Here is a 19,564-nt window from a genome sequence, read left to right as displayed (position 1 = left end):
AGGCATGTTTATCTGTTTTTCTTTTATTTAAATTGTATCTGAATATACAGTTGTTTTTCTCATAGAAGTCACTCATTCAAAGTTGTAATTGCACAGTAAATAATTTCATAATGAATCATTTTTAATCAAATACATTATTAGGATTACCAAAAACAGATTTTGTTTGGGTGAATTGCAGCCCTCCTCCCTATTCATTTTTAATTACCTAAAGATTGATGATAGCTTCAAGTGAGGTTTGATAGACCATAATATAACTAGCTTGAATTATTTAGCTGATGATATTACCATGAAAGACTAAGAATGCACTAATCACTGCATGAGAAGAACATCACAGAACAAGAAAGCAGACACACAGATGAAAGCATATTTCAGTGAGTGACTAGACACACAATGAGAGCATCTCTGTAAAACCCTCTTTTATTTCCACAAACAAGCCCCACATTGATCATGAAGAGCTGTACAGTTCTGTTTAGCATTTGAGAATCATTACAAAAAAACAAAACAAAAAATAAGATGGTGCACCTGAAGCCACCATGGAATGGCCACTTTAAATAATCAAAAGCAGACGGTGAACATCCTATTTGATGCTTATCCCTCAAACAAATTTTCTGATGAAGACCAACATCACTTAAAAACAGATTAAATCATTGACCATTTACCCCAATATGGGTAATTAATTTATTCAAAAACAACATTCTCAGCTTCACCATAATTCACTTAACACTCCTCCCCCCACCCATGTATGATCCCTGATCTGTTTTTGTCTTGCATTAGATAACTCAGTTCTTTTTGCTTTTCGGTGAGTCGTACTTCCTCTTGCTGGAGTACCACAGGAGCAGAGGAATGCCAATGGAGGGAAGGGTCATGACACCAAAAGCTGCCCAGTCCAGCTTTTAGAAAAACAGAGATTAGATTTCAATTAGGGCTGGTAATTCAACATGTTAATTAGATTAGTTAATTACGGTGAAAAGTAACACATTAAAATTAACGCATTTAACGCACTTGCCCCGCCCCAGACCTACGTGGGTCATCTGACATTTCATACAGTTGATTGATGACAAATATGGAGCCTAGAGAACGTAGTTAGAATGTTCCTAAAATTCAATATATAGGGCAAAAATGCCTCTGAGTTGTCGTCTCATTTAAGTCACATAGTTAAGCAATAACACACGAGCAATAGGCTAAGTGCAATATCACATGAGTCCAATTGCGATACTGATCTTATACAACAGTTCAGTAAGTAAGAAGTTAATATTGTGTTATTTTAGACACAATGTTGTCTGTTTTGCTCAAGGAGCTGTCTGCTCTCTATAGCTCCTGCGGTACTTTGACGTCACACACCAATCGGTCTGATGGTGATGATCCGCTTCAAGTCGAACAAGCCTAATGATTCAATGAACCATTCATAAAGAACCATTTACTTCACTCCTGAATGAATCGGCCATTTGAACAAATCAAATGAATAAATGCCTCGATGACTTAATCATTAAGACATTTACCACCACCTACTGGCAGTTTTAGTTTATTATTTAGAGGATAATTTCATTAAATAAATAATTTAATATTTCCATAGTAATAATAAAATTATTAAAGGTATAGTTCACCCACCCAAAAATGACAATTGTGTCATCATTTACTCTCCCTCATGGTCCAAAAGAGTATGTGTAATAAATTTTATCAAACAAAATATTTCTTGCTGAAGCTACTTTTTGTAATGTCTGTTTGATGCTTTACACAACAATGACTTTAAATGATCTTTCAGGAGTAATTTCTCAGCCAAAGTTGATGTGCGATTAATTAGATTAATTAATTGTATCATGTAATTAATTAGATAAAAAAATTTAAATCACTTACCAGCCCTAATTTCAATATAACAGCACAGGCTATCATACACTAAAGACCATTATACACAATTTTCTATATTAAAACACTTACGTAATGTGGAGAAAAGCGTCTGTCAAACTCTCTCTGGGCGAGGATGCCTCCCTGACCCGGAGCACTTGTGTAACCAACCTGAGCAATGTGAGAAAAGTCTTAGCTAACAGCCAATAACTACATTTAAATTGACTGTAATAATAAAACATTAAGCCAAATGTTTTTGGCATTAATATCGTAAAAATTCTCTCTCAATATAATCACTAATTTAAGCACAGTAAAAAATAAAAAAAAATACAACAACATTTCCTTATGCTGACGGTGTATATGAAAGTTAGCATGGGACTCCACTCACCACAACCTGTCCACCCTCCTGGGCCAGGTAACTAACAGAAGCAGAGGTGAAGTTGAAGTATCCAGCTTTTAGAGGCCGGAGAACCACTGTGTGAGAAACATTACTGGCACTGTGGAGAGGATGAGTTAAGGAACAGTCTACTAAAGAACAAAAATAAATAAATGCATCCCATCCTGAGAGTCTGATACAGTACTGATGATATTAGGTGCTATCAGTAACAAACAGAAGAAACTGATTGAAGGCTTAATGGGATACTAAAAGTGTGGAAAGTACTCAGAATGCACAAAGTAAAAAAAACAAACAAAAAAAAACAAACAGCATACATACATTTATTATTAGAACATAAAGTCAATATGAAAACTCACTGGAGAAAAAAAAAAAAAGTCTCTCTATTAAAAAAAAGGTACAGTACACAGGACAGCGATTGCTTATTGAGGAGGATACGGAGCAATACGATCCCATTTCACATTGAGCATTCCTGAGACAATGCCGAAATCTTCAGGGGGAAAGGAGTCATCAGACAGCTCAACCTCCAGGGCAGCACTAAAAAAATTTTTTTAAAAAATAATTTAAAAAAATCAAATACATTCTAAAATTTATTCTAATAACATTCTAAATAAAATGGATTCTAATACTGTATATACATGTTTCCAACTTAAAAAAAAAACATTTTTATATCTTAACTCCCCACCCCCCAAAGCATCCAAAAATTCAATTATACAGGTAAAGAAGTTGTTATACAAAGGCTAAGATCGACATCTTCACATATTTTCACGTAAAAAAAGTGCATATATATATATATACACATACATCAATCAGTAGAGTGAGAGGCATTTGTTGCCTGTGCCGATATTTTTTTTTTTTTCAGAAACTGTATAAACAAATCCCAAATTTTATGGTAGTCCTTTAGCTTGCCCTTTATACTGTAGGACAGGTTATTCTTTCCAATACAATATAATGTGCCAAATCTTTCAACCAATGGTCAATAGATGGACCATCTATGTTCTTCCAATAGAACGCTATCAAACGTCTTGCAGGAACGAAAGAAATGTCTATCATTTTAGTGTGCTAACCTGGTAATGACAAACTTACAGGAAATACACCCAAAGCACACATTTCAGGGGTAACTGGAATTGGTTCATGTTTCCAACTTAACCCAAAGCCCACCATCTGTTAAACAGTGATGTGCTGAACTTCTGAGACAGAGAGAGAACAATACCTGGTGCCCACATTGTAGATGCTGTACTGCAGGGTAAGGTCTCGTCCCTCTACAGCATATCGGTTCAACAGGGACTTGGAGGCTAACAGACGAGCTCCTTCTTCTCCTGCCACCAGACCCACCACAGCAACCAGAGCAAATACACAGAGCAGCCTCATCTGTGGAGGGAAATGGCATATTTAATGATTAAACGAACATCTGATTTTGTTGCATAAACTGACACAACAAAAATGATAATACTATTGTTAGAAAACGATTTGAACAATTTGATAAAAAAAATAAAATAAAAAAAAACCCTATATTCACTCATACAGTGACTTAAGCTAGAATACAGAATGCATTCTATTAGGAGTAAAAAAAAGGAGCATTAAAAACCTGTCCGACAGTGCAGCAATGAATGAATTTTTCAAATAATGTTTATGTTTGCAACTTACAGTTCTATAACAAACAAACCTATAAATAAATCTAAAACACTTTATAAAAATTCAGATTTACTAGTTTTAAAACTACAACACTTGAAACAGTTCATTCTTTAATTATGCTTACGTGTACAACACAAGCCCACAACAAACTACTTAATTTCATCATAATTACTGTACCGAGCACAAATAATTGTTTTTAATGCACTATAGTAAAAACATTTATTGATAGACTAAGCTCAATGAATCTATTATATATAAAAAATGTGACAAACATGGATTACGTGTACTTCACAGATTATTACACAGACAACGTCGACTGCTTGCGTATAACGTACAGAATAAAGACACCACATATTGTAATGTGTCATTCGCAGCATATTTAGTTTTAAAAAAAAGAAAGTATTTAGCAGCCACTTTACCTTCACCCGCTGGTTTGAACCCCAAAATTCCGAAGACAGTTGAACGCACGCGCAGATGATTTTAGTCTTCCGCTAGCATGACGTGTCCACAGTGTGCACGGAAACACTCTAAAACCCACAGCGCCGCCTACTGCTTCGGCCTGAGGAGGTCTAATGAAGAAAACATACACAATAATAAAATAATAATAAAATATATTAGTAGCCGGTTCATTTGTAGCATATAATGTATTCTTCTAAAGTGCTGGTGTATTTTCTAACTCTTAATAAATGTTTAACTGCAAGAACAAATATGATAGAATGCATTAGGCATTTATTTTTTATTTTTTATAAAGTTTCAGACAATTTAGCCTCATATTTATTTTATAGCCTATGTTATACGTTTCTTGTGAGGAGGTTTAAGCTTAGGGGTGCGGGGTTGGTCGTCATGTGAAACACAGCAGCCAACAGCATTTATGTTTTATTTTTATTTTTTCCTTTTTATTCGAAACATTCCCAAACGCATTAACTATATCATGAAATATCTTGATTCTCACACTCTAAAAATGCTGGGTTATGGTTGGGTTAATTTTTTTAACCCAGCAATTTTAGAGTGTGAGAATCAAGATATAGTTAATGCGTTTGGGAATGTTTCAATAAAAAGGAATAAATAAATAAAACATAAGTGCTTTTGGCTGCTGGGTAACTATGCTGGGTTGTTTTGACCCAAGTGCTGGGTTTAACCATTTGACCCAGAATGCTGGGTTGTTTATTTAACCCAACCAGTGGGTCAGGTTAACTGTGTTGCTGGGTTAAACATTACCTAAACATTGGGTTATTTGTTGTCTCATTGCCTTGCTACATTTATATTTACCAATATTACCAATAATAATAAATAACAATCACAAAGGAATGTAAAATTATTATTTTTCTATAATACTATTACACAACACAAAAAAATGCAATTGTAAATATCAATTTCATGAGTTTTCACATTTCTTTCTAAAACAATTTTTGAATGGGTGCTAGTATTACAGTAACTATGCATAAAAACCTGTCCGTTTATGGGTGTCATGCCATAACATATTTTTAATACGACTGACTTTAAATGTAATGTGAATAAAAACATTGCAAGTTAGGCTACTAATCATAACACTTTCATTGTACAGAAAGAGAGCAAAGAACATTTTCACTGAGTCTAGTTCAAGCACTCTCAAAAATTCCCATTAAAATCACTGAAGCTGTTTACACTATGAAATTAATCTTACAGATTCGTACACACATTTGCACTTTGTTGTTTCTGACGAGAGAATTCGCCAGAAAGAGGTATTCAGTCAGCGAGCTAGTGAAGAAAACACCGGCATTAGCGATCATGACTCATCTGAACACCTCTGGTGTGTCTGTTGTCTAGGTGCGGCCTGAGAGCGCTAGCTGTTGTTTTATAACCCTGTATCTATGGTTGTTTCCTACACCGGTTTCATCTACGGCTGCTTTCGTATACTGTCTGATCTTACGGTTTCATTGTCCTGTGCATGCAGCTGACTGTGTGGCCATCACGGTGTTGGACCGTGGCCCCTCTGAGTGTTTGTAAGACTATTGTTCAATCGATCTGTATGACGGTGCATTTATATCCACAGGTGAATGTTTAACGAGCTGTGATACTCAATCTTGACAGAAGGGGAGTGTATTTTGTTTCTTTTGTTGTAGTTTCTTTTCTTTTTGGTTTGTCACTTGCTTTATGAATTTGAATGCACTGATTTGCTGTGGGGCTTGTCCCTTCTGTCCAAATAAGGCTTGTTATGGTCTCTTTGTAACCTGTGGGTATTTAATTGGTAAACTGTTGATGAGACCATTCTTCAGCATGTTTGAGGATTAATGATTTCTGTGCCAAATAAATGTTTAATTTTTGTAAGTCACGTCTCTTGCTCATTCAGTAGAATCGGACCTGTTTTCTTTGAGTAGCACCTGAAGGTGCATAGTATTTCCCTGGGTGCAAGTCCTAGGGTGGCGTAGTCGTCTCTCCACTGTCTCTGTTGCTCGACGCTACCTCGCCACAATTAGATCAGATAACATTTTAAAGCTCTCATATGGTCTTTCAGATGTTACAATGTACCCCACCTGGGGCATGTTGTCACATTTCACTTCCATTCTTTTGGGGTAAATAAAGAAAAACGTATTCACTGTAATTAAGTGTGAAATTACTCTGAACCCCATGTGGATTTACATAAACTGATGAAGTAAAAAAAAAATAGCTTGTGCTCCGCTCTACCTTACAGTATTGAAATACTTATGGGATGTTTCTTTGGGACGGTGAGAATGAGGCTGGGAGGGAAAAATCAGAGTATACCCACTACAAAAAACTAGACTACACTACTGATGTAGGCTTATAAAATGGACAACAACCAGAGGTCAGCAATGCTACAAGTAAGGTGAGATGTAAAAAAGCACTGGTAATAAGATGAATATTTAGATTTAACACTGTAAAGAAATTAAGAATCACTAAAAAGAAATTCAAAAGGAAAATGTATTAAATAACTGTTAGGGAGCAGAAATGGCCAATGAACCATTAAGTGAGCCATAGTGCCCCTCTGCAGCCATAGAAATAATTTCATGTTTTTTAATAATTTTAAAATAAAAGCATTAGTTTCCTCACTGTGAAACTTTTAGTCTTTGAAGGATAAACATATCACAATGAAAATTAAATTTAAATTTGATATTAAGACTTTTGAGCTTTGAAGTGCACAAATTCCAAGTATAGATTACCATACTTGGCCACATGTCATGTTACTTTCACTTTCATATCACGTAATTCTGAGAAAAAAGCCAGAATTTTGAGATGTAAACTCGCAATTGTGAGAAAAAAAAGTCAGAATTGCAAGATATAAACTCGCAATTATGAGAAAAAGTCTTGTGAGTTTTATATCTGTTAATTTTGACTTTATTTCTTGGAATTGGGAGTTTATATCCTGCAATTCTTAGATGTAAACTCACAAATGTGAGATAAAAAGTCACAATTACCTTTTTTTTTTATTATTAATTGGTGGAAATAACAACCTTATTTAAATGGTGGACTAAATCTGAAACTGCCTTCACAGTGATAACTTTAGCAATGGATAGGATAAAACATCTGATACAGTACATCAAATTAGATCGGTGTATTAAGTCTTGGAGTGTAAATGCAAACTAGACTGCCACCTGTTCTATGCAGTGTGTAATGTTACTTTTTATAGGAAGATTGCACTTTTTGTATAAATCAACATTAGTAATTCAATAATTCAATAACAGTCCAATGGTTTTACTGAGTTTAAAGTTTTACTGCATGAAGAAGTGCTGTTTACATTTGTATATTTATGCTTGAAAACAATCAACACATTTGTTACCGCAGTTTCATGCAGTGTTCTTAATAAAGTAGTTTCTGAATTCAGTTAGCTTTTTTTTTCAGGCTGTTTATTTGGTATTGATATAGTATTTATTATTTAGTATAAATAATTGTCTATTAAAATTCTGTAATTCTGTAAATAAAATGTGCCAGAACTATTGTGTTTTTTCCAAAAGAATTACCTTTTAAATATTCAATATTATAAACCTTGCAACCACTTTAAATATCTGGTACATTAAATCTGTCTGATTACACTTCAGTCTCTAGCAAACCTATGAACACATTCCTGGCATCTTCTGCTATGTCATTCAGAGCACTCTTCAGCATTGTTGACACAGCCCAAAAGGACATTGCTCCTGCCACTACAGCACCTAAAATGGGTACAAACCTAACAACAGACTCAACAGCATCTTCTGTTATCAGAAAGGATACGTTTCTTAGTATGGTTATGATTGAACCTGTGCATATCCCTTTATACCAAGCTGACTTAATCAGACTCTCGACAGTCTCTATTCTCCTCCCATATCTTTCACAGAGCTTCTCCAAAGACTCCTTATCAAGATCAAAGGCGTGGCAGTATTTCTCTATCTCAACTGCTATGATGGCTAAATCCACTGCAATTGAAAGACCAGGAACAGGAACAGCAGCCACACAAGCAGACAGCAAGGCAACTATTCCAATGTCCTCCTCTAGAGCTTTCTTCTTTTTCTCGTTAATCTCTAGCGTAATATTTGGCAAAGCCAACATCAGCACTCGTCTCTTATGCTGTGGAAGCTCCATCTCCATCCTCTCCTGCAGAACATTTAAATCATACTTTCCAAGCTCCCAGCCAGAGACCAGAAACACAACAGGATCTTCTATACCGATCTTTCTCAGACCTATAAAAAGGAAAAAGGTATTGTGAATTATGTAATCATTAACAAAGAATTATTGTAATAATCATGTACAATATGCCTATTATCATGAATTCTACAATCATGTAATATCAGTTTTAGATGGCCAAAGATATATCCACAATAAATCATAATGTTAATGACAACCTCAAAAATGTAACTGTAATTGTGTTTGTCAAAACATCGCCATTTCATTAACTGAATAAACCAACCGTTTTCACAGTCCTCTCGGATGGTATCCAGTGTCTTTTTCAGGTCAAAGTTTTTCTTTCTCTTTTCAGCCTCAATGCTCATGTCAGTCTTGGAACGAACATAATAAAATGTTTTCCCCATCCTCATGATCTCTTTGGCCAGCTGAGTGTGGCATTCTCTGAACCGATCTGAAGCAATGATGATGAAAAAATCATAGCGTTCAAACTGAACCAGTTTAAGGTACTCATCAGCTTTGAAGTTTGGTGATCCAATGCCAGGAAGATCCCACACTTTCACATTTTTGTATTTTGGGTGAAGGTAAACCTCTGGTTCTGTAGTGGTCTCCACTACACCAGTTTTAGCAGAGCCCTCTTCTTCATCTCCTAAACCCCTGAACGCATTGACAAACGTGGACTTTCCAGAGCCAGACTCTCCAGTCACACCAATGTTTAGCTCTACAAGATCCTGCTTTTTAAGGTATTCTTTGATCGTGTTTATCGCTGATGGGAGATCCTGAGTAGATATGGAATCTTTAATACCCTCCAAGTCCTCCTGGGTTATTACACAATAATCTTCAAATGTAGCCATCTAAAAAAAAAAGAAACGTCATCTGTGTGTTTGAAATATCTTGAGCAGAAATAATTTCTTGAAGTTTTTTCAACTTATCTATAAAGTTATTAGCAGATGATATCTAAAAATGTGTTGGCATATACAAACATAAAAAAGCCTCATGGTTGGCTTATCTGTTGCTGCATGTAACACAAGTACAAATGTAGTTCTGTCATGACAACTCTCGGAGAGTTTAGCATGGTAATGTACATGACAATGTTAATGTGTTTGGTTTTGTTGGATAGGTATGCTATGCTGCTGCTGTGGCAGACCTGCTACTGAGAACAATATAAGGCAATAAACGCATTCCGCTGACGCTGAGTGTAATAATATAAAACTGCTGCATCAGCGGACATGCATACACACATGAAAAGAATGAAAACGGGATAGGATAGAACAAAACACCCCCCATAACTTAAGTTATTTGATAACTGTCAGTGACATAACTTTTATACTCTTATTGTATAGTAAAGCCAGTAGAGTGATAAAAGAGTGTGTCTCTGACACTGCGTGCAGCTGAAATCAACCACACACACAGCACAGCTAACGAAAACATCGACTTTAGAAATAAACAAACATAGACATTGAGGTTACGCAGCTAAATATGGCGAACCCCCGGATAAAATTTTGAAATCAATTAAGCAGACCACGCAGTATGTATACAGTGATATAGATGCTGATTTCAGATACTTCCTGAAGCACACTGCAACTGCTACAGCAAGTACTAGCCAAGTATTTTAATGTTAAGCAGCAAACTCATTGGCTGCTGATACAAAAAGAAACCAATCAGCTACGCCATGTAAATAATGATGTCATTATGTCAGATTCAGTTAGAATCTATTGGACTGTACCATCTAGAGTTTCATGACAGAACTTTGGATATATCATAGAAATATAATTCTTACCTTTGTCCTTCTGATTCATAGCTAGACGGCTCTGCCAAGATGCAACTCGGAAGTATCAAAATCTGTGAATGTATACACCTAAAAATCAAACCAGACAGATATATTATCAGAATGGGATACAAGGGGCTTGGACAAACTAAACAACCTAAGCATTCACAGATGTTTCAAACCATCAAATTATGGTAAAATACAAGCAGCCCAGCTACATCACTTTAGTGATGCTAGCGAAGCAGGATATGGTATAGCTAGCTATTTGCGACTGCTAACAGTGGTGCTGTTCATGTTGCCTTTGTATTGGGCAAGGCCAGAGTTGCCCCATTAAAGCCTGTAACTATACCTAGGCTCGAGTTTGCAGCTGCCGTCCTTGCGGCTCAGGTTGACAGGATGCTCAAAAGAGAGATTGAAATCCCATTTATGGAATCTGTTTTCTGGACGACACAACACGATTCAAAACATATGTTGCAAATAGAGTCAGAGTTTTTTATATTTTTTTATATTTTAAGACCAAGTAACTCTTTCACCTGCTTTCACTTTCACTGTTATGAACAACCATAGTAACTACACTAAGAGGCAAATAAATGGCTCTTTTGTTGTAACATATAGGTGAACATGGCACAAGAGGACCTGCACCCATTAAAAAGACTGAAGACTACAAAAATTATGCTTTGGTAAGTGCAGTTTGGTCTTGGACTGATAATCAAAACAACAGAAGTGCTGGTCTGTAATTGCATAAAATCTGAATTATAGTCACAACACAATACTGGTCAACGCTGACTCCCAAAATTATGTCCCCCTCCAATTTATCAGTTTTCATGGTCCAGCTGGAGGGTCTCAAAATCCAATCACAAGGTTGGCAAGTTTTACGGCCATGCCCTCCAGCGGACAGTGAACACAGCTGCAAGGATCATCGGTGCCCCTCTCCCCTCCATCCTGGACATTTTCCTTACACGATGCTCCAGCAAAGCCAACAGTATCGTGAAGGACTCCACACACCCCTCCCACAGTCTCTTCCAGCTCCTACCATCAGGAAGACGGTACCGGAGCATCAGAGCCCGCTCTGCCAGACTGCTCAACAGCTTTTTCCAGGCTGTGAGAGCCCTGAACTCAAATCACCCCGCCCCTCTCTGAACCCCCATACAAACCCCCTACCTCCTGAAGCATGGACCATCTGAAACTTATGGAACTTTTTTTTGTGCAATCGAAGTGTGCTACACACAGGTGAGTGGGCCTGTACAAACCACCTGTAGTAGCACACTCTCCTCCTCTATGCGCACTAGTCACTTTTCACACACACTGCTGTGTGTATACAAATCCACAAAAGACTCAGTAATATACATATGTTTACATGCTCATGCACTACAAATCATCCTGCACTGTTCCCCAGCCAGCTGCTGACTCACAATGTTTCTCTTCGCACATGTACAGTATTTATCTGAAGCACTCGTATAGTTTGTATTTTTTAGTTTATGTATAGGTAAAAAATTATTTTATATATAGCATATTTATAGTCAAATCTATCAGTAGGATAGTTGTGTATAGGTTTATATTGTTTTACTTCACTGCTGTATTCCTGTATTTATGTAGCACCGTGGTCCTGTGAGGCACGACATTTCGTTCCACTGTATGCCCCGCATGTAGCGGAATGACAATAAAGCTCAACTTGACTTGACTTGACTTGACTTGACTTAAGTACTCAGAAATCAGTACAGAAGCTGTGTTTGGAATGGCATACTACCATACAACTCCTACTATATTGCAGTATGCTATGGGTATATGTAATGGAGGGCAGCTGGTAGGTGCTGTGCAAATTTCACTCCCTGAGCTCAAGAGGTGCACTAGTGACCGACACTATTGGCTGCAGTCTTTAGCCTCCTTGTTAGTGCACCCGCCTCCCATGCCGGCAACCTGGGTTTGAGACCCACTTGGAGCGGGTGTGAGTAGGACCCAGGGGGATTACATTGGTGCTGTGACCCAGATGGGAGTGAGGTTTACTGTTTACATATAATGTGAACAATATGTGAATTTTCTACATGCATGGAATTCCTGGATTACCTACTACATTTGCTGAAATCTGATATATGCCTCTGAATATATGCCTCTGCGTGAGATACTGTTTCCCACAACGCAACGAGCTCCAAGTGACGTTTCATCTTAAAATGCACGAGTGAACTGGAGGCAGGGAATAGTAACTATAAAAAAAATATATATATATATATAAGCATTTTACTGTAGACTACAAACTATTGCAGTGTATATAAAAACAATATCGTTAGTACGGCATAAATTGTACCTTAATCTCTACGGCACGTCGCCGATCAAGTCAAATGATGTCACTTTGATCTTGTTTTATACAGTATAGATTGTTTCAAATAATATAATATATTTATAACATATAATATATAGATAAAAATTATATTTCAGTTATGCAAACAGAATTAAATTCCGCTGTAAGGCAGCTCTAAAAAGAAACGATTTGTTGGCAGAGGTTATTTATATTAACCCCACCTTTATATTTATATTAGCCCACCTGGCCTGGTGAAAAACAGCACTGCAAAAGACAATTCACAAGTTCGCACTTACATATAATCGGATTGAGCAAATAGTAGGCTGTCTTGAGAGAGGGCTCCAAGCTCGGAATATAGCCCGAACCCAGAGAGCTCCTCCTATCCCTAGTATGGGATGAGAATAATTTAAGAGTGAGGAGTTGGGGTAGAGGAGGGATGCTGAAAAACTGTCGTGGGACAGAGGGAAATTGGCAGTATATATATACTGTATACATATCCTACCCGTCAGATTTTCCTACCAGGGCTTACTGCGCATGCACACATCAATATTGCGTCTTTTTTATCATGCTGAACAACAATATTTAATGTATCTGCATTACTGTATGGGTAGGTTTAGGGTTGGGGTAGGTGTAGACATTAATAATACACAATCTAATAGGTATAAAAAATTATTTATTGTTGGTTTCCGGTATCTGTATCCCTTCTAGCCACAACCACGAATATAACACATAATTACTGTATTTGCATTACTGTAAGGCAGACAAGATGGCGGATAGCAGCGGCATTACTGTAAGGCAGACAAGATGGCGGATAGCAGCGGCGGCACATATACGCGTTCTGATTGGTCAGATCCCCTGTCAAAACTCTTTGCGAACGGTCAAGCCCTTTATCACTTAGAATCCGCTATGGAGTTAGTTTATCGTTTACATTTTTCCCTGATGAATTTGTTTGGTGCAGCATTCTATATGTACAGTATGTTTAGGCTGTTATAAATGTAAAATTTATACATTATAGAGTTGTTTGGAGTGGGGATGAATTAAATGTGATCTGCGATGACGTCATAATCATGTTGCCTTATGGTCTATGGAGCGGCCTGAAGTGTGCATATGAAGCAGCCTTGCTCCCTCCGTCAAAATCGATGGGTCGAGGGTCTGTCCATATAATCTTCCCTTGTCCACTTCATGAAGTGAAATGCACTTTGAAATGGCAGCGGGGATTCCACCGAGGGGAAGTGCTTGGGGAAGTTTGCGAGTGCATGTCTAAAAGTGGAATGGAACACAGCCCTTCTCCTTTTCCCATTCATATTGAAAAGGCATTTACTTTCAATAAAAGTAAAGTAAATAGCCTATTTGAAAAGTGGAAAATAAAACGCCTTATAATAATAATACAGTGTTATTGGGTATGGTTAGCGGTAGGTGTAGGGAGGGCTTTGTCCTAGTAAAGAGGCATCCATTTAATAATATTTATAAATATGATAATTTACACTCAATATGTTATTGCATACTTTTTTATAATGTGTAATATACAACAAAAACAGTAGTATATTGAAAACAACAGTAACTACAGTCATTTATCCAAATGTTACATTTATTAATCCATCAAATCTTAAACATTTAATAATTTGTTTGTATTTCTCCTCAAATGCAAGTTGCTTTGGATAACATTACCTGTTAGTAAGTACATGTAAACATAAATCTATATCATAAATAGGTAACACTTTATTTTAAGGTGTCCTTGTTACACATTATATGTACTTTAGTACTTACTATTATAATAACAATAAATTATGCATAATTACATGCAAGTAACCCTTAGCCAAACCCAAATCCTAACTCTAACCATATATTAAGTGCATGTAGTTAATTAATATTACTTAAATGTAATTAATATTAATATTACTTCATTAATATTAACACTTAATTAATATTACTTAAATGTATAATTACACTGTAACAAGGACACCTTAAAATAAAGTGTAACACATAAATGTCTATTAGATATTTTGCCATTAAATGTGATAAACAAATATACTTGTCTTCAAGTACCCCAAAAGCAGTTAATTATAATGATGTTGAATATTGTTATCATTTTTTACAGCTACACTTCAGTCTCCAATGAAGCCATCAGCACATTCCTAGCATCCTCAGCTATGTCATTCAGAGCTCTCTTCAGCATTCTTGAGACAGTCAGATAAGACAAACCTCCTGCCACCAAAGTGCCAACAATGGGTATGAAGCTCACAAGTAATTCAACGGCATCTTCTGATATAAGAAGGGATGCAGCACCCAGCAAGGTTAATACTGAACTTGGGTTTATCCCTTGATGAAGAGGAGACTTCATTAGACTCTTCAATTCCTCTACGGTCTTCCCAGATCTTTCACAGAGCTTCTGCAGTGATGGATCATCCAGACCAAATGCACAGTAGTACTTTCTCAGCTCATCTGCTATAATGGCTATATCTGCAGCGATCGAAAGACCAGGGAGAGGAATAGCTGCCACACAAGCAGACAAGAAGGCAACTTTTCCAATGTTTTCTTCTAGAGCTTTCTTCTTTTTCTCATTAATCTCTAGCGTGATATTCGGCAAAGCCAACATCAGCACTCGTCTCTTATGCTGTGGAAGCTCTTTATCCATCCTCTCCTGCAGAAAATTTAAATCATACTTTCCAAGCTCCCAGCCAGAGACCAGGAAAACGACAGGATTCTCTATACCGATCTTTCTCAGACCTAGACAGAATCAGGACAGGACATGATGAAATATATCAAAAAAGGATTCTTATATGTTTTTATATTAATAATTGTATTAAAAAATATACTCAATATCCCCTTTACATGAGAAAAAAATATATAATAATTTAAAAGACAACATCTACATACTTTTGTTGCTCAAAACATTGTCATGAGAACTGAATAACTAACCCTTTTCACAGTCCTCTCGGATGGTATCCAGAGTTGTTTTCTGGTCAAAGCTCTTCTTCCTCTTCTCAGCAGTAATGCAAAAGTCAATCTTGGAACGAACAAAGTAAAACTTTTTCCGCATCCTCATGATCTCTTTGGCCAGCTGAGTGTGGCATTCTCTGAACCGATCTGAAGCAATGATGATGAAAAAATCATAACGCTTAAACTCAACCCGTTCAAGGTACTCATCGGCTTTAAAGTTTGGTGTTCCAATGCCAGGAAGATCCCACACTTTCACATTTTTGTATTTTGGGTGAAGGTAAACCTCTGGTTCTGTAGTGGTCTCCACTACACCAGTTTTAGCAGAGCCCTCTTCTTCATCTCCTAAACCCCTGAACGCATTGACAAACGTGGACTTTCCAGAGCCAGACTCTCCAGTCACACCAATGTTTAGCTCTACAAGATCCTGCTGTTTCAGGTATTCCTTGATCGTGTTTATTGCTGATGGAAGATCCTGAGTAGATATGGAATCTTTAATACCCTCCAAGTCTTCCTGGGTTATTACACAATAATCTTCAAATGTAGCCATCTAAAAAAAGAAACATGTCAACTGTGTTATAAAAAGTATTGTAAAGTTATAAATAGGCCTTTCAAATGCAAAAATGAAGTAAGAAACACCTGCACTGAATATAATTTTTGTAATCTATGACCTACAACGCCTACAAATAACCTAATAAAAACAGAGCAAAAATCTTATTATTATAATTTCAAAGGTAATATGCATCTTCACTCCACTACATGCCTGCAGCTAAATCTGAAGTGTGTCAGATCATGAAGGCTAAATTATGTGACAGTTAAATAGTTTAAGAGCTGAACAATTTTAATGTTCCATGTTAACAGACCCATTTCAGCTGAAACTCCCATTTTAGCTGAAGGGAGAAATATCTTTTATTTTGTCACAATGAAACCTTAACTTTAGAAGTTCTGGATGAATTTATAAATTATTTACGTTTCGTCAAATGCCCTTATCCACTTCAACAATCTCCAGTCATATTCATTTTATGTCATATGGAAATATTTCAAAGGGTTTATGATTTGCCACTCCAGCTTAGCTATCTGGCCCATATATCTGCCTAATGCCCCGCTGTACTAGATATCGCTCTGTTTAGAAATAAATGGTTGTTATTGCGATCCTTGAATTATTTACAATAATTACAATATTACAATATAATAAAATAGAAATCTTACCTTTCTTCAAACCACTAAAAGCTTCAGAGCACAAGACACAGGAAGAATAGACCAAGAGGAGAAGTACTATATTTCCTTCACAGATGTGAAATTCACAGCTGTACGAATAGAAGTTTGAAACACATTCAATACAGCTAAATTATAATGTGAAACTTGATTCACTAGGTATTTTCAGTGTTAGATTTGTTTGCTAAAAGAGATTTGATAAATATAGGCCTATTTACACACTATAGCAACTCGTTTATCTGCCGGCTCACACTTAATGTTGATAGTATGAAATATTGATTCATAGAAGTTAATGGCTACCAGAAAACTACCATAAAGAGTACAAATGCATCGCAATGGAGACAAGTAGCCTGTGTCTTTCTTACCAAATTCTTCTGAGCAGTCCACACAGCAATAATGCCCCTACAGCAGCTGAAATTATAGGCTTGTAAGCTTTTCCACTGGACGGACAGCCGAAGCGAGCTCCACCCAAGAAACACTTTCACTTTCGCTGCTATTAATCACCATAGTGACGAAAGTTAAAGGCATATAAATATTTACCAGAATTTTTTTTATTTGTTGATTTTCTATCTGATCATTGACAGCATTTAATTTCAAACGCAACGCAACATGAACACAATCAGGAACAAGCATGTACTTATTCAAAACTATGAACATACAGATAGGAGTAAATGGAGAGTCAGCGAGAGCCTCATTTGATTGGCTACAAGAAGGTGGTGGACCCGCCCTCACTCTCACGCTTGCAAAAAGTGTAAGCACAGATAAAAGAAAGAAGCTGTACATATCGGATTATTTCGGGAACTTTTTGCCATACATACACAACAAGCCATTTAGTCATTATTTGCATCCGTTTGTTTTTACACGTACAGATTGGTTCTACGCAGTCAATCCGTTTGGCAGTTCTTTAAACTGTTGTTTTCGCTTGCAAATCACTGTTCACAGGCTTGCAGTGCTTTTGACCGTATTTTGGCGGGGAAAAAAACGTGCCAAAAGTGTAAGCGCGGAAAAATGGAAGTCAGACGAATGCAGATCATATTTATTTTGCGTTAGCATGAAGCTGTAGTTTCACAATACATGAATTACACTTATGAATAACAGTAACATGCTGCAAATATTTCTTTCTTGCGCTTGAAAGGTGATTTAGCTACACAAAGCTTATGTAGGCTACGCGTTCACAACTCTTACCCTGCACGTGCAAATCCTTATGGCATCATATTACCTTCATACAAATATCATAAGTATAAAGCAGTGGCGTCTGAGGCCATGATGTTGCATTACTGTTCGAAGGGGAAAGTAAATTAGACAAGAGAAAGGGTCAAAATCAAACACTATCTAATTAGATAATATCATATGTACACTTATTTTTGTTGATAAAAAGAAGAACAAAATGAAAGAAATGAGAGAACGTGACCTACTTTGCAACACGGTGACTTATTCTGCCAAACTTAAAAGTAGCCTATTAGCCAACCTTTTCCCAAAATGTAGGATGCTTATAAAAGCATTTGATTAATAAATAGGCCTACATGTAAACAGAATTCATCAAATCCACCCAATCTATACTTTCAATTCAATTCCATTGAGACAGAATTTCTTGTTACAGGCAAGTTATAGCCGTAGTTATTTGTTCATATCCGCACATAAACCAGCGACTCAACGCAACACAATGCGTCAACAAATCAAAGCCAATCAAAACATACCTTGCACATTCACGACTTTCGTAATGGTTTTAAAGAAGGTCTCCTTATTACAGGGATTTGTCGTATAAGATCAATGTTTCTCAACTTTCACTATCAATCTCCGCGTATTCATTAATATACATGAGGAGCGGTCCAATTATAATTCAGTAACCTTTCATGGTTATGGGCATGTACATGATTACATACTAAATATAGGCCTAACCTGTTCGACCTTTATTTATATGCCAGAATGAAAAGTCTTCTTAATAATTTATGTTTTGACAAAGATATTGCTGTAGATGTTTCATAGAGGTAACATACCATATTTGAGAGCGGAAAGCACAGTTACTAGTCATTTGATATGAAATGTTTATATAGATTCCAAACAAATAAATGAATGAATAAATGCATCGTCTACACTGTTACAGTTACTACATACATAGTATAATATATCAAAAGCTGCATTAAATGGTAACGTAATGCTTCTAGACGTCATGAATTAAACTTTCCACCAGAGGTCTCTGTCGCATTACTGATTTTCTGAATCTAATCGGTCTCGAACACTTTAGACCTCTTAATTTGCTTTTTGCATTAGCGTATTAGGAGGCTCAGGTGGTGTTGCATTTACAGCAAAGACGATACGATGACCTTTACTGAAAAGGTTCTGTTAAATGGAGAGTCTGACAATAAATTAATGTGAGGGAGGAGAAATGGGGTCATAACCTGTGACTACCTTGTAGAAAGAAAATTGTGAAACAGATGTGACTGTTTTATGCCAAGATGAAGATCATAGTGAGATCTGTATCTATGCGCACAACATATAGGCCTATTTTCTGTCTGCTTTCACACTGGCCTCAGGTAATAATGTACAAGCTAAAGAATCCAGATTATGTTAAATGTCATTACAAAGGGGCTTGACCAGGTGTATAGGCAATACCCTCTACAGACTACACTAAAATATACAGTTAAATAGCTGTGTGAATAACCCCATTAAAACACTGTGACATCCAGTTCATTTTGCTTATAACTAGATAACTAGTTTCCTGAAAGATGTTTGGTCTTTTTGTTCATTTATGTTTGATTAACTGTAATACAGACAAACACATCTTTATCTTTTTCTGACTGAATGCCAACCATCTGTCCTGCTGTTGATAGTGTGATGTATTTCACAGAACAAGGAGTGAAATAGGGATATTCTAATCAGTGTA

At 36.5% G+C, this 19,564-nt stretch overlaps 3 protein-coding genes across 7 annotated transcripts; all 3 read right to left on the bottom strand.

Annotated features, from left to right (window-relative positions):
* Window positions 1-401: 401 nt before the first annotated feature.
* LOC131525276 (translocon-associated protein subunit beta) lies at window positions 402-4,431 on the bottom strand. Its single transcript, XM_058752671.1, has 6 exons — window positions 4,291-4,431; window positions 3,450-3,607; window positions 2,675-2,773; window positions 2,231-2,339; window positions 1,936-2,013; window positions 402-890 (listed from the first exon to the last, which is right to left on the bottom strand). The coding sequence occupies exons 2-6, from the start codon at window positions 3,605-3,607 to the stop codon at window positions 780-782; spliced, it is 555 nt and encodes a 184-aa protein (XP_058608654.1). The 5' UTR covers window positions 4,291-4,431; the 3' UTR covers window positions 402-779.
* Window positions 4,363-18,480, bottom strand: LOC131525274 (interferon-inducible GTPase 5-like). Of its 3 annotated transcripts, XR_009267171.1 has the most exons (5): window positions 18,378-18,480; window positions 10,245-10,322; window positions 8,751-9,318; window positions 6,212-8,523; window positions 4,363-4,440 (listed from the first exon to the last, which is right to left on the bottom strand). XR_009267171.1 is itself a non-coding variant. In XM_058752667.1 (4 exons), the coding sequence occupies exons 3-4, from the start codon at window positions 9,316-9,318 to the stop codon at window positions 7,895-7,897; spliced, it is 1,197 nt and encodes a 398-aa protein (XP_058608650.1). In that variant the 5' UTR covers window positions 10,245-10,322; window positions 18,378-18,480; the 3' UTR covers window positions 4,941-7,894. The 3 variants fall into 3 exon arrangements, 2 of the variants coding, with proteins under 2 accessions (XP_058608650.1, XP_058608652.1); XM_058752667.1 differs by lacking the exon at window positions 4,363-4,440 and having other exon boundaries at window positions 4,941-8,523; XM_058752669.1 differs by lacking the exons at window positions 4,363-4,440; window positions 18,378-18,480 and adding an exon at window positions 17,046-17,140 and having other exon boundaries at window positions 4,941-8,523.
* irgf1 (immunity-related GTPase family, f1) lies at window positions 14,031-18,468 on the bottom strand. Of its 3 annotated transcripts, none has more exons than XM_058752666.1 (4): window positions 18,378-18,468; window positions 16,675-16,772; window positions 15,448-16,015; window positions 14,031-15,255 (listed from the first exon to the last, which is right to left on the bottom strand). In XM_058752666.1, the coding sequence occupies exons 3-4, from the start codon at window positions 16,013-16,015 to the stop codon at window positions 14,627-14,629; spliced, it is 1,197 nt and encodes a 398-aa protein (XP_058608649.1). In that variant the 5' UTR covers window positions 16,675-16,772; window positions 18,378-18,468; the 3' UTR covers window positions 14,031-14,626. The 3 variants fall into 3 exon arrangements, with proteins under 3 accessions (XP_058608649.1, XP_058608648.1, XP_058608647.1); XM_058752665.1 differs by lacking the exon at window positions 18,378-18,468 and adding an exon at window positions 17,046-17,144; XM_058752664.1 differs by lacking the exon at window positions 16,675-16,772 and having other exon boundaries at window positions 18,378-18,430.
* Window positions 18,481-19,564: the final 1,084 nt, after the last annotated feature.

The sequence above is a fragment of the Onychostoma macrolepis genome, chromosome 19, assembly GCF_012432095.1.
Source record: "Onychostoma macrolepis isolate SWU-2019 chromosome 19, ASM1243209v1, whole genome shotgun sequence".
Taxonomy (NCBI): Eukaryota; Metazoa; Chordata; class Actinopteri; order Cypriniformes; family Cyprinidae; genus Onychostoma; species Onychostoma macrolepis.
The sequence above is the reverse complement of the archived record's forward strand: the minus strand, read 5'-3'. Positions and strand labels throughout refer to the sequence as shown.